General features: G+C 41.6%; 1 protein-coding gene across 2 annotated transcripts; it reads left to right on the forward strand.

The window, feature by feature from the left end:
- Positions 1 to 1,586: 1,586 nt before the first annotated feature.
- On the forward strand, positions 1,587 to 12,615 carry dhfr (dihydrofolate reductase). Of its 2 annotated transcripts, none has more exons than XM_083643857.1 (6): positions 1,587 to 1,809; positions 2,838 to 2,887; positions 4,219 to 4,324; positions 7,655 to 7,778; positions 9,771 to 9,886; positions 12,374 to 12,615. In XM_083643857.1, exons 1-6 carry the CDS (start codon positions 1,718 to 1,720, stop codon positions 12,453 to 12,455), a joined length of 570 nt encoding a protein of 189 aa, XP_083499983.1. In that variant the 5' UTR covers positions 1,587 to 1,717; the 3' UTR covers positions 12,456 to 12,615. The 2 variants fall into 2 exon arrangements, with proteins under 2 accessions (XP_083499983.1, XP_083499984.1); XM_083643858.1 differs by having other exon boundaries at positions 1,771 to 1,855.
- Positions 12,616 to 13,841: the final 1,226 nt, after the last annotated feature.

Genomic DNA, 13,841 nt, shown 5'->3' on the forward strand with positions numbered 1-13,841 from the left:
AATATACTTTACTGTATTAGTGGGAATATAATTTACTGTATTAGTGGGAATATACTTTACTGGGAATATACTTTACTGTATTAGTGGGAATATAATTTACTGTATTAGTGGGAATATAACTGATCATTTAGAATGGTATTATTCTGAATGTTGACATCGGTGGATTCACTGCCATTGCTGCTTGTTTTCATATCCTATTTGTACCAGTAGGCTGACATGATATGAATGCAGATGAGCTGTTTCCGAAAGAAAACTGCTGGTACTGAATTGTTAAACTCTGATTGTAGAACGGGGTCAAAGGTTATCATACATGTATGGTCAAATATGTTAAACATGCAGAAGGACAGAGGCTTTATTAGATAATATTGGCTATTTTAAGTAACATGATGCTTTAAGGCGAGTTCACATGTAAGTAACCTCTCAATCCATTTCCATATTTTAAAGTTCTAAGAACCATTCCTGATGACCCAGAAGAGGGCACTCTACTACAGAACTACTAGCTACAAACAAGCTTTTGGATGATTTGACATGATCATGTGTCAGAGACTTGGTGGTGTAATGCTATTGAAACAAAGCATCAGCTCATTTAGTTTTTCTCTGTATTCACTTCCTTATTTATTTGTGATAAGACATGTCTGATTGGGTGGAGACAGAGAAATGGGGTGCACACATCTTGTCTCTTGTTAGAGAGAGACTGCTAGATTTCAAGAAGACATGCAGGCTTTGTTATTACTCACTGAAGTCTGAAGAGGACATGCAAAGGTTTTAGTGACGGAGGAGTTTGATGTGGAAAATAAATCCCTGGACTGCTAATTTTATATACTAGTCTTTAATCTATTAATATTTTAAGTCTGAGATATATCCATTTTATGCTGCCCGTGTTCTAAGTTGACCTTGACTTTATTAATCTACAAAGTTATAACAATAATATACAAATAAAATTAAAACGGAAGAAGACCAAGGCGATCACATGTGGTAAGTGTCTGAGGAGTAGGGAAGAATGTGAGAGAGATCCAGTGTCTTCATTGCAAAGAGATTCATGCAGCATGGGAGGAACCAGGAGGAACCAGGAGGCAGCTAATCAGGGTGAGACCTAAGAAGAGAACTAAACATGAGGAAGTGAGACGAGAATCTAAAGAGGACAAATGAGTCAGGAAGAATGACATGTTTTGTTTTTGTAAGGATCAGGTCAGGTGACCTCACCGTGAGGTTCTGGGCCTTTTTGGCTGCTGGAGTGGAAAAGAAGTTGACAAAATGGGCAGAGCCTAATTGTGGATGCAGCAAGGAGACTTGTGGGGGTTTCTGGAGAATCTGTGCAGTCTAGGTGAGAGAACCTTTTTGGCTCTCAAACATCTGACAAATAGAGAATTTAACAGTAGAATGGGAAATGGGTAACCTGACGCTGCCAGATGGACGGTATAGCTCCGGTGGGTGGGAAAGTATTTTATTTGGTTAAAGTGGAGAATGCGACAATTCAGTTTGAATCCAGTAGTTGGCGGTAATGCAACGTTTTGGATGCCAACCGTCTTTAAAAACAAAGGAAGAAGACTACCAGGGCAATGTCGTCATTTCCGGTCCGTCAGGTAAACATCTAGCTACTGGCGGGAACTTGCGGACACACATCACAACTCTTGATCTGTAATATGACTGAGCATATTCCAGCTGCTATTTGAACACTTCCGTTGACAACAGAAGAAGAAGAACAACACGCTGTGACATGTCCCGCGTGTTGAACTGCATCGTCGCCGTGTGTCCGGACCTGGGCATCGGCAAGAGCGGAGAGCTGCCATGGCACCCCGTCAGACTGCAGTAAGCTGTGGATAGACTTTATAACATGGCACACCGTCAGACTGCAGTAAGCTGTGGATAGACTTTATAACATGGCACTGAAAAACCATCATGGATCGGTTAGCCTCAACGCGAGACTCAGCCGTCATTCTTCTGACTGATGCTTGCATTGAGGCTAATGATCTGTAATTAACAGGCTTTCACTTTTCAAGAAAGCTACAATATTTGACTTCTACCTCCACCATCCTTTTTCATTTTGCAACCCCCATATTTGTTTTTGTTCTGTATCTGTGTATGTTGTTTTGTTATACTGTATGTAAAGCGTCTTTGAGTGATTAGAAAAGCGCTATATAAGTCATATGTCTTATTATTATTATTATTAACAGTGTTGGACAAGTTACTTTCAAAATGTAATATTACATACTACTATGTACTACTACATACTACTACATACCGTAGTTACTTTCATTTGAAAGTAAGTTACTTTACAACAGGGGTGTCCTAACTTTTTTGAATGGGGGCCAGATTAGATACCGGCTACTTCTTGCATCATATGGGTTATTCAAAGTCACATACAATACAATTGTACTCTAAGGATTTTGTTTACCATCTGAAAACATGACCCGACTAGTATAACATGTCTAAAGTCATGTTATATAGCCTACTATAACATGTCGAAAGTCATGTTGGGCGCACTTAAGAAACTCCATACTACATGAATGGTAAAAGTGATGTAATTTGTCCTGAGAAGATTGAATTATGCAATACATATGTACAAATTGATTCTCATTGTCACATCTAGTCCAGCTTCTAACTGTTATAATGGTGCCAATGGGGCCGGTTTGGCTAAACATTAGCCAAACTAGCCAGCAATAACAAAACTATAAAAATGTGTAGAGAAAAGCAGTACTGTTTTAAACGAGAACGAAGAGAAAAGAAAGAAGCATAGAAAGGAAGGAACAGCCAAGCTAGCAGCACGACAGGCTGGTATTTAAATGCATCAACCTTGTCTTAATTCAAATCTTGAATTGTGTCTTCTCCTTTTATAGTAACGAGTTCAAACATTTCCGGAAAATGACGAGCGCTCTGTTTGTGGAAGGTGAGCTGGTGACATCATCATGGGTTTGATCAAAGTCCATCTCTTCCTCTGGTGCTGAACAAATACACACAAGTCTCCTTAAAGTCTGAAGAGCTCTTAAATGAGCTAAATACACAGGTCCTTCAAGTCTGAAGAGATCTTAAATGAGCTAAATACACAGGTCCTTCAAGTCTGAAGAGATCTTAAATGAGCTAAATACACAGGTCCTTCAAGTCTGAAGAGATCTTAAATGAGCTAAATACACAGGTCCTTCAAGTCTGAAGAGATCTTAAATTAGCTAAATACACAGGTCCTTCAAGTCTGAAGAGATCTTAAATGAGCTAAATTTAAGATCTTAACAAGTATTACAAAGTCAGGGAAACAGGCAACTGGGATAAACCCTCCCCTGCTCTACAGCTGCTCCCCATTGGAGCGACTGTTTCAGTCGCTGCCGGATGTCCGCTCCCGGCTTATTACAAACTCTGTCATTGGCTCCGACCATGTTAATCAGAGCGGCTTCCGCTCCCTCCTCCCTGTGTGTCGCTGTAAATAGTGCTCTGCCGCCTCAGTGAAAACAACAACGCTAACTAGCTAGCAAGCTAACGGCAGAAACCTACACGCTAGCTCGTTGCTACACACTGAAAATGGCAACTTGGATTGTTGGAAACTATTTTCCAAGGGCACTGCCGCCAAGCGCCGCCCATCGTAATCCCACAATGGAGACCTGCGCCGCCAGACGCATCTCACGCACGGTAGGGAGGGGAGGCTGGCCAGCGAGACTAGGACAACCTTGACTACACTAACCCAAAAGTCACATGTACACATGAATGACAGTAAAGCTGCCTTCAGATGAGAAGCCATCTTCTCTTCTCTTCTCTTATCTCTTCTCTTAAGGTAGAGCGAGAAAGGTCAGCAGTCAAAGTTTAAACAATTTGAACTTTGACCTCAGTGCACGGTGGCACATTTGTGCGGTGCGCTTATCTAATCACTTTTATGCCTTTTGAAGCGTTTTCTAAAAATCGCGTAAGAAAATATGCATTTACGTTTCAAAAGTCATAAAAGTGATTCATGTTTGTGAAGATTATCCTGCTGAACCAAAATTACCGCTCCCATAAACTTTTGTTAACCACAGACCTTATTTTATGCATTTAAAAAAATGAAAACCCCATTGACTTTTCCCCGTAAGATCCAGGAAGTCCGGGACTTCCGCCTTCCGACTACAGAAAGACGTCATCCCTGCGGTGCTCTATTACGTTTCTGCTCATGAAAAAGACTTCCATGGTCAGTCACCATCTGTGGCTCAGAGGGAAACATGCTTCCATGGTCAGTGAGATGTTGCTCCTCCTCCTCAGGGAAGCAGAACGTGGTGATCATGGGCAGGAGGACCTGGTTCTCCATCCCAGAGAAGAACAGACCTCTGAACAACAGGATCAACATCGTCCTCAGCAGGCAGCTCAAGTAGGAAACATCCAGTGACACACTAACATGCACACTAACACACTAACATGCTAACACACTAACATGCACACTAACACACTAACATGCTAACACACTAACATGCACACTAACACACTAACATGCACAATTTAGAGGCTTTTTACTGCACTCCTACATTTTGAACCTCCACCTGAATCTTTGTACTGCACTGTTTTACATCCCTGTTCACTCGCATAGTGTTGACCTAAAATAGACCAAGATTCTGTGTATATATCATTCATTGATTTATCAATCTCTTACAAGGCTTAATGCTTAATGCTTAAGGCTTAAAAAGGAAAATGTAGTAAGACAGAGGAGAATAAGAACGGAGAATACCCTTGAAGTATTGAGATCTGAACTGCTGAGACAGGACTGGAGAAAAGTATATGAAGCAGTGGATGTTGATCCTGCTTATGACTCTTTCTTGGAAACGTTCTTGACCATATATGAAAGAAGCTGTCCAATGCAACAAAGCAACCATACATTTAAAAGCTCTGAAAAACCATGGATCACAAAGGGACTACTAAATGCCTGTAAAAAAAAGAACACCTTGTACAAGGAATTTATAAAACACAGAACTAGAGAAAAAGAAACTAAATATAAATTATATAAAAACAAATTAACTGATATCCTTAGAAAATGTAAGAAGGATTATTATAATAGAGTGTTAGAAAATAACAAAGATAATATTAGGGGTACATGGAATATATTAAATTCAATTATTAGAAATAAAAAAACAAGCTCCTACTTCCCAGACTATTTTATAGAAAATGGTAAAACAATCACTAATAAAAAGGATTTGGTGGACGGCTTCAATAACTTCTTTGTTAATGTGGGGCCCCGACTGGCGATGGAAATAAACCCTCCACAAGGGGGAGGTGTTGAAAAGTTCCATGGAGAGAGGAATCCAGCCACCATCTTTTTGAGAGAGACAAATAGAAATGAAATTATTGATGTGGTCAATAAATTTAAGAATAAAACATCTACGGACTGGAATGGTCTCGACATGACCTTAATAAAGCAAGTAATTGATACTATCGTAGACCCCTTAACATACATCAGTAATCTATCATTCAACTTGGGCTGCTTTCCTAGCAAAATGAAAACTGCCAAAGTGACACCAGTATATAAAGCAGGAGAAAAAAACATTTTTACTAACTATAGGCCAATCTCATTACTCTCCCAGTTTTCTAAAATTCTGGAGAAACTCTTTGTTGCACGGTTGGACAGCTTCATTGAAAAATATGAACTGCTTACAGACAGTCAGTATGGCTTTAGAACAAACAGGTCAACTGCCATGGCTCTAACGGATTTAGTGGAAGAGTTAACAAGTACAATTGACAATAAGAAATATGCAGTGGGTGTTTTCATTGATCTGAAGAAAGCGTTTGACACAATAAATCATGATATACTAATACAAAAACTAGAGAGGTATGGGATCAGAGGGGTGGGGCTAAATTGGCTAAAAAGCTACATTGAAAACAGAAAACAGTTTGTGCAGGTGGGCATTACAACATCTTCTCCCTTAGAAATTACTTGCGGTGTACCACAAGGGTCGATTTTAGGACCAAAACTGTTTATACTGTACATTAATGACATATGCAATGTTTCAAAAATATTGAAATATGTAATTTTTGCTGATGACACAAATATATTCTGTGTAGGTGAAAATCTTCAGCAGCTGTTAGTGGCTGTCACAGAAGAATTGGGGAAGCTAAAGTTGTGGTTTGATGCAAATAAACTATCATTAAACACAAAAAAAACAAAATTTATGATCTTTGGCAAAACTAATAAACATCTGAATACTCCCGTAGAATTAATGATTGACAGTGTTAAACTAGAAAGAGTACATGAGAACACATTTTTAGGAGTAATAATCGACCACAACTTTAGCTGGAAACCACATGTCAGATATATCAGGTCCAAGTTAGCAAGCACTGTGGGGATTCTATGCAAAACAAGGCACTTTTTGAACATCAAATCATTGCAAACACTGTACTGTACACTCTTCTTACCATACCTGACTTATTGTGTTGAAGTATGGGGAAACACCTATAGAAGCAACTTACAGACAATATGCAACATGCAAAAGAGAGCAATAAGGATAGTGAATAAGGTAGGTTATCATGAACACACAAATGTACTGTTTCATAAATCAAAGACGCTGAAGTTTTGGGATCTGGTGGAGTTCAAAACCGCCCAAACTCTGTATAAAGCGCGACATAACTTACTTCCTGGTAATATACAAAAACAGTTCAGTGATAGAGAAGGTGGTTATGAGCTGAGAGGGAGATTGAATTTCAAACAACCAATTGTTCATAGCACTCTGAAAAGCATGTGCGTATCTGTCTGTGGTGTGAAACTGTGGAATAAATTACCTGACGAGATCAAAGAAAGTAAAAATCTTGTGCAATTCAAAAAAAAGTATAGAAACATTATTCTGGAGAAGTATAGACGTGATGGTACATAATCAGGACTTATGGGTCACTTGTATTTCCTGTAGTATGTTTGGTATTAGCTATGTATGTGTAATTATATGTAGTAGGTAGCCTATGTGTGTATAGGCATGTATGAATAACTAGGAGCATGTGCTATTTGTGTGTGTAAATCAATGCATGTATGTATCCATGTGTATGCATATGTACTGCATATGTTTACATATAACGTAAAGGAATAAGGGTAAGGGCATTTAATAAGCTAGCTAGCTTCAGCCCTAAAACCCTTTCGGTCAGCCTTATGTATCTTTTGTTTTCTTCTGTTTTTTTTCCTATTCTGTGAATATTCTTTGCTTTCTGATCGAAATAAACTAACTAACTAACTAACTAACTAACTAACTACAGTAAATATATTTCTTTTCAGCTTGCCTTTCAGTATTGAGTTGACATGTTGCTCTGCTGCTCTTAGTTAACCATTAATGCAATACTTCACTTGGCAAGCTGTTAACAAGCTATTAACAAGCTATTAACAAGCGGTTAACCCCACATAGAGGTAGCAAAAAGAGCAGTAGCCGTCTACTCTAAAATGTGACATCCCCCCGCCCCCCAGAGTTGGCTGCTCTCTGGCCCCTGGTTGTTGTTTTACGTTTTTGCTCGTGTTAACGGGGGTAGGCTAGCCAGTACCATTAACTGCCATTCATTGTGCTAAGCTAACTAGCGGAAGCTATTTTTCTACTACATGCACAGAGAAGAGAAGGGCGTCTATCTTCTCGTCTTACTATCGGGAAGAAGGCAAATAGGCAAATCTTCCAAAATGTTGGCGTGTTCCTTTAACAGTTGTGACAGTGACTTGAATGAAAGCCTGGTTCTCCTCCAGAGCGCCCCCTGCAGGAGCCCACCACTTGGCTCCGGATTTCAGCTCCGCCCTCCGGTTGCTGGACACCCAGCTGGCTGACCAGGCTGACCAGGTGTGGGTGATAGGAGGCAGCTCTGTCTACAAGGTACAGCCTACAATACCCAGAGTCACAGACGTAGAGCCTACAACACCCAGAGTCACAAGGCTCATTTGAGATGAGCAAGTTCTGCGCAGATTCGACCAGCGGCTTGCTTGGCCCGTTGCATGATGGTTAGAAAAGTTGTCCGACTTGCTCCGCCTGCCCGACTGCGTGAGGCTGAGCCACGGGACTCTCGTGAGAGCGAGGCGGGCGCAGATTTGGAGCGAGGTGCCGCAGTTGCTCCCCACCAACTGCGCCCGACTGCGGATGACAGAGGATGACGAGAAACGCATCAAGCTGAGCGCCCATTGGTTCAACACAGGTGCATCACAAACCCACAGTGAAGTGTAGAAACTTCAATTGTATATCTATCCCAAGCTGTCACTCCATATTTTACATAAAATAAAAATTTATAATTTATAAGAATTAATATATTTTTTTAAATATTTTATAAAAATTAAATAAAAATAATTAATGTGAAGGTCTGCGTCGTTTGAGTAGTGAGTGTGGGTGGCGCTAATTCACATTTTAATTTGTTTACAACCCACACAAAACTGTAGAAGAAGAAAAGCAGCAGTGAGTGTGCAGTCGGGGGTGTTCGGCTTGTTGATGCCTCGCCTGACTGCGCTCGGCTGCTCTCGTCTGCTTTCCAGGCGAGGCAGCAGTCAACTCCATGAGCTCAGAGTCACAGAGGGTTCAGCCTACAATACCCAGAGTCACAGAGGGTTCAGCCTACAATACCCAGAGTCACAGAGGGTTCAGCCTACAATACCCAAAGTCACAGAGGGTTGGAATAGGCTCATTTGAGTCACTGACCTAAAACATATGGACAAAGCTATCCCATTCATTTTGGTCTGCCGTTTGGCGTTGAAATGTTGGTCGTCACCATCTTGATTTTTCGTCAGCAAAGTGGGAGGGAATGGGTTGAGTCTTTGCACAGCTCATGTGAGATGGGGGTTTCCCAGAGCCGCAACTGCAGCTGCAACGTGCATGCCAGGCCGCTAGGTGGCGGTATAACGCTGCCACGCAACACCACAGATAGACCATAGATAGATCCTTTCAAAGACACTTCCTTCTTCACAGGGCTGTGTGAACAAGCAACAAGTAGCTATGGCGAAAGCATAGATTTCTAGCAAATCTAAGTCAATTTTAGACTTGAAAGCAGTGTCCTGTCTTGTTTGAGGTGAAATGAAAATTAAAAAGGAACTAGGCATATGATCAAATGTTTCAATGTTAGCCTACCACTGGTGAGCTGAAAACACTGTGTTTAGTCTGGACATGCTTTTGCTGTGTGTACACAGCATGTACACAGCATGTACACAGCCTGTATGCAGCATGTACGCAGCATGTACACAGCATGTACGCAGCATGTACACCGCATGTACACAGCATGTACACAGCAGCATGTACACAGCATGTACGCAGCATGTACGCAGCATGTACACAGCATGTACGCAGCATGTACACAGCATGTACGCAGCATGTACACAGCAGCATGTACACAGCATGTATGCAGCATGTACACAGCATGTACGCAGCATGTGCACCGCATGTACACAGCATGTACACAGCATGTACACAGCATGTACGCAGCATGTGCACAGCATGTACACAGCATGTACGCAGCATGTACACAGCATGTACACAGCATGTATGCAGCATGTACACAGCATGTACACAGCAGCATGTACGCAGCATGTACACAGCATGTACGCAGCATGTACACCGCATGTACACAGCATGTACACAGCAGCATGTACACAGCATGTATGCAGCATGTACGCAGCATGTACACAGTATGTACACAGCATGTACACAGCATGTACACAGCATGTACGCAGCATGTACGCAGCATGTACGCAGCATGTACACAGCATGTACACAGTATGTACACAGCGTGTACGCAGCATGTACACAGCATGTACACAGCATGTACGCAGCATGTACGCTCACTACAGCTTCTGTTTGTATTTCTGGCTGGCTGCTGTGGGTTCCCAGGAGATGATGGAGAGCCCGGGGACCAGAAGACTGTTCATCACCCGCATCTTGAAGCAGTTTGAGAGCGACACCTTCCTCCCTGAAATCAGCACTGACAAATACTGCCTCCTGCCAGAGTGAGTCCTGAAGCCTGTACTATGTAGCTAGATTAATGCCTTATCCAAGTAAGTTTGAGTTTGAACCTGGTTTAGCCGTACTACAAAGCAAGTTAACGTCTAATCACCATGGCAACTCATGCTGCAAAGCTAACCTGGTCCCGACCAGGTTAGCTTCAGAGGATAAGATCAAAATCCATGACAGCCCCATATAATCGGCTCTCTGGAGTCACTCACCGTTCATAAAATCGCCATATGAAAAATAGATTGCAGTCAACTGAGAATAGAACAAGAAAAACATTCGTGGCTCTGTAGGCTACATAATTAAATTAAGCCTACTTACCACTTTATGTCTTAACAGCTGAACGATGCGTGGAGAAATATGATCATTAATCACGCAGCGCATATCATGAACGGACCCTCAAATGGAGTGAGGGTGATATTCTCCTACATGCCAGAAAAGCCTATACATATAATATAGATATGGGATAAATATGGGATAGCCTCAATACTAAATATGCAGGCTACTCTTGCATGTTTCAGCTGGAACTGTGTCCTGTAGGCTGTATGCCAATAGGCTATATGAGCAAAAATAGGCTAGTTTTTATCAATGAAAACTATGCCCGCATCATCTCAATTCAGTTCAGCAGTTTTCTCTTTTATAGCCTAGGCATCAGCATTATCATTATTTTATATATGAATTATTCGATCAGTGCAACCACACACATGAGTGATAGAGATCATTATTCATTGAGCATGCGTTTCTAAATCTATGGTCTAAATAGGCTTACAGATTGTGGAAATTTATAGACTGAGATTACACATTTACATTAAACTCGCACAAAGCTGCTGTAGGAGACAGAAATCGCTGATCAAAGTAAATCAAATGACTGATGTGAATACAAGCGGCAGCTTTAGCAGTCCTTCAGCAGACTATATCCAACGCGGATTTTCATTCTGACATAGGTTACATTAAATATCCGCTAAAACTCTGATCACACTGGCTTTCATTGAACGAGGAAATGGGTGTGGAAATGGGTGTGGGCGTGGATCAACTCAGCTGTTCATAATGTGATTGGCTAGCGCACCTCTTTCGCGTGGACGCGCGCCTGTGCATGAGCGAAAAACGTGCGCGTGCACAGGCAGATCCCAGATAAAGCCAGCTTCAGTTATCGAGTAGAAAACCAGCGTCGTAGTATCGTTAAACTAGATAGCTTTGATCCTGTTCAGTCAAACCAGATCAAAGTGACAGATCGCGGGTCTGTTAACACATTAAGTGCCAGAGACGACCTAACTCGTCTTACATAATCCAGCGCTTAAGTGCCAAGGACGAGCTAACTCGTCTTACATAAACATTTTTTTTTTTTGACGGTGGGACATCAATCAACCCCTTTTACATCTTCGAGATAACTATTTGGAGCAAGAGCATGTGTGTAATCTATTTTACCGACCACTAAGTGGCGACAGAGACCGAGAGAAGTCACAGCCACGGGACCCAAAAGCAGCCGCCTCCCGCGGAAATGGCTTGGCGATTTTACAGTCAGAAGCCCGGACACACACACAGAACGGACAGAGATCTCTTCCCCCCAGAGCCGCGGGGGCAACGCGCGAACACACACACACACACACACACACACACACACACACACACACACACACACACACACACACACCGCGGGAGCAAGCCATTCAAGGAAATGGCTTGGCGATTTTACAGTAATCCATTTCAGACTCGTCCCCGCACGCAGGCAAGCAGGCAGGCAGGCACGCAGACAGGCAGGCAGCACAACGCGCTTCTGACACGCCCGCTGTTAGGAGGAAGGAGGAGAAGACACACGGAGGGAGGAGTTTGAATGAGAGGGGTGTTTCCTGTTGTTATGGAGGAAATTACTGTTCAAAACTATTGTTTAGAATGTCTGACGGTCTTACTGATGCCAAAAATGAATGGTTAAAGTGACTGTTTCACAAAAAGCCATTTATCTCTGAATAAATTTCCAGACGCTGAAACCATGCTGTACTCAACGGCTAATATCTACATAACTACTAACTCTGCAAACTAACTCTTTTAGACAGAGAAAGCACACATTCTATTAGTTATTTTTAGATGATTGGTGTTCATGAATTCTTAACAGAAAAGAATCCTGGGCTGTTCTAAAATGAGCCAGAATCGTCAAAAACACCCCTGGCACAACTTACCTACAGGAATGAAAACATGGCTGGCATTCAATGTGTTAAGATAGCTTCGTAGTATAGGGTACAGCTCAATATCACTTTACTGCCTTTAAAGTCAAGCTCTTTTTAGAAGCATTTGACCAAATGTCTATGGGAAAATACATGGCGGATGAAATGTGTTGGTGCGCATGCTGAAGCAGGAAGTGACACATTGCACGTGTTTTGAAAGTGGAAACCTGCCTTATTTGTACGCCATGGGGTGGAGAGCCATGGGGTGGAGAGCCATGGGGTGGAGAGCGGGTTGGTATGAAATATATGGCTTATGTCTCCATACAGGTTCCCAGGCGTGCCACAAGGCATCCAGGAGGAGAACGGCATCCAGTACAGATTTGAAGTCTATGAGAGCGTCGACCCATGAACTGAGATCATGAACTGAGATCAGGACCGGCCAGCTGTCTGATTTGGCATCATTATGTAAATGGCAGTACACTACAATGTCAATAGCTTTGAGTGTGTCTGGAGTGATGTGTACAGTATGAGGATGTTGTAGTTTTTTCCTCAGTTGCAATAAACATTGATTTTCAGATATCTTTTCGAACCACTAATCCCTTAAAACAGCCATAGATTTACATTAATTCACCCCTTAATTCATGCAACATCTTCTTAAAATGAGTAAAGGTAGTTAGGGACTGTCCCATATTTAGGTGGGGTGGAGTCAAATATAAATATACTGTATATACTGGCCTCCCTGACATTTTTTCTCTCTCTCTGCCCTCCCCACGCATCTGTAAAAAACGATCTGCCCTATATATATATATATATAGTATATATATTATATTATATATATATTATATTATATATACGGTATATATATATATACAGTATATAGATTCAAGATTTTTTATTGTCACTCCGTAGTACAAGTATCACGTGTGAAATTCTTGTGCTGTAGACTCCGTTACATACCGTTATATATATATATATTATATATGTATATATGTGTGTGTATGTGTATAAAAAACGGACATTTTTAATAATTTAATAATTTTAGTCTTGTGTGTTGATCAGAGTTGTGATGAAAGGATTTGGTGGGCCGCAGCATTCTTAAGTTTGGGAAACCGTGCACTAGAGAGAAAATATCTAACAAATAACAAATCTAATACCACAATATACTCAAATTTCACAGGCAGCTCTCATTGTAGTATAACTTGGACATCTTTTTGATTGCTTTGTGGATTGTACTGTTGAAGATTGTGTATTTGCTGTGTGCATGTTGGACCCACTCACCCTCACGCTCTGAAGTGACCTGAAGATGAGCCTCAAAGCTGTACCTGAGTGATGGTGAAGATGATGACTCATTCACACCATCACAGAGACCAGAGACATCAGCCATCACCCTACATCAGCACCTGTTGCTGTGGACAGTTGAGAGCTTCAAACGGAACAGAATACAATAGATGTATTATTAGGGAAAGGAAAAACCCACCCTGAAACACTTCACGGTGTTCTTGAGATAAACTGCTTTTTGTGTTTGCCAAAAGGTAGTCTCGACGCCAGACCCATGAGAGTTCTTACGCTGATACACTACGTTACTGCATTCTGCAGATCTCTCTCTGGGTCTGGGACACTTTCCCTCAGAGGGCTGGTTATGGGAGGGAACCGTTCACTTGGCCAGTCATATGCCAGTGATGGCTACAGTCCTCTCCAATCAGTAACCACTTTGCGATCAGACAACATGATAGGTGCAGCCCATTTTTTGAACCGCTCATCGGTGCTACGACCTGTCACTCATTCAATTTCAACC

Source organism: Poromitra crassiceps, assembly GCF_964638095.1.
Source record: "Poromitra crassiceps genome assembly, chromosome: 10".
Lineage (NCBI taxonomy): Eukaryota > Metazoa > Chordata > Actinopteri > Beryciformes > Melamphaidae > Poromitra > Poromitra crassiceps.

Excerpts from the sequence above, each read along its gene's own strand:
- dhfr (XM_083643857.1), top strand. The coding sequence starts at position 1,718 with ATGTCCCGCGTGTTGAACTGCATCGTCGCCGTGTGTCCGGACCTGGGC. Across the intron at positions 1,810-2,837 it reads TGGCACCCCGTCAGACTGCA|TAACGAGTTCAAACATTTCC; the intron begins GTAAGCTGTGGA and ends CTCCTTTTATAG. Across the intron at positions 9,887-12,373 it reads AAATACTGCCTCCTGCCAGA|GTTCCCAGGCGTGCCACAAG; the intron begins GTGAGTCCTGAA and ends GTCTCCATACAG.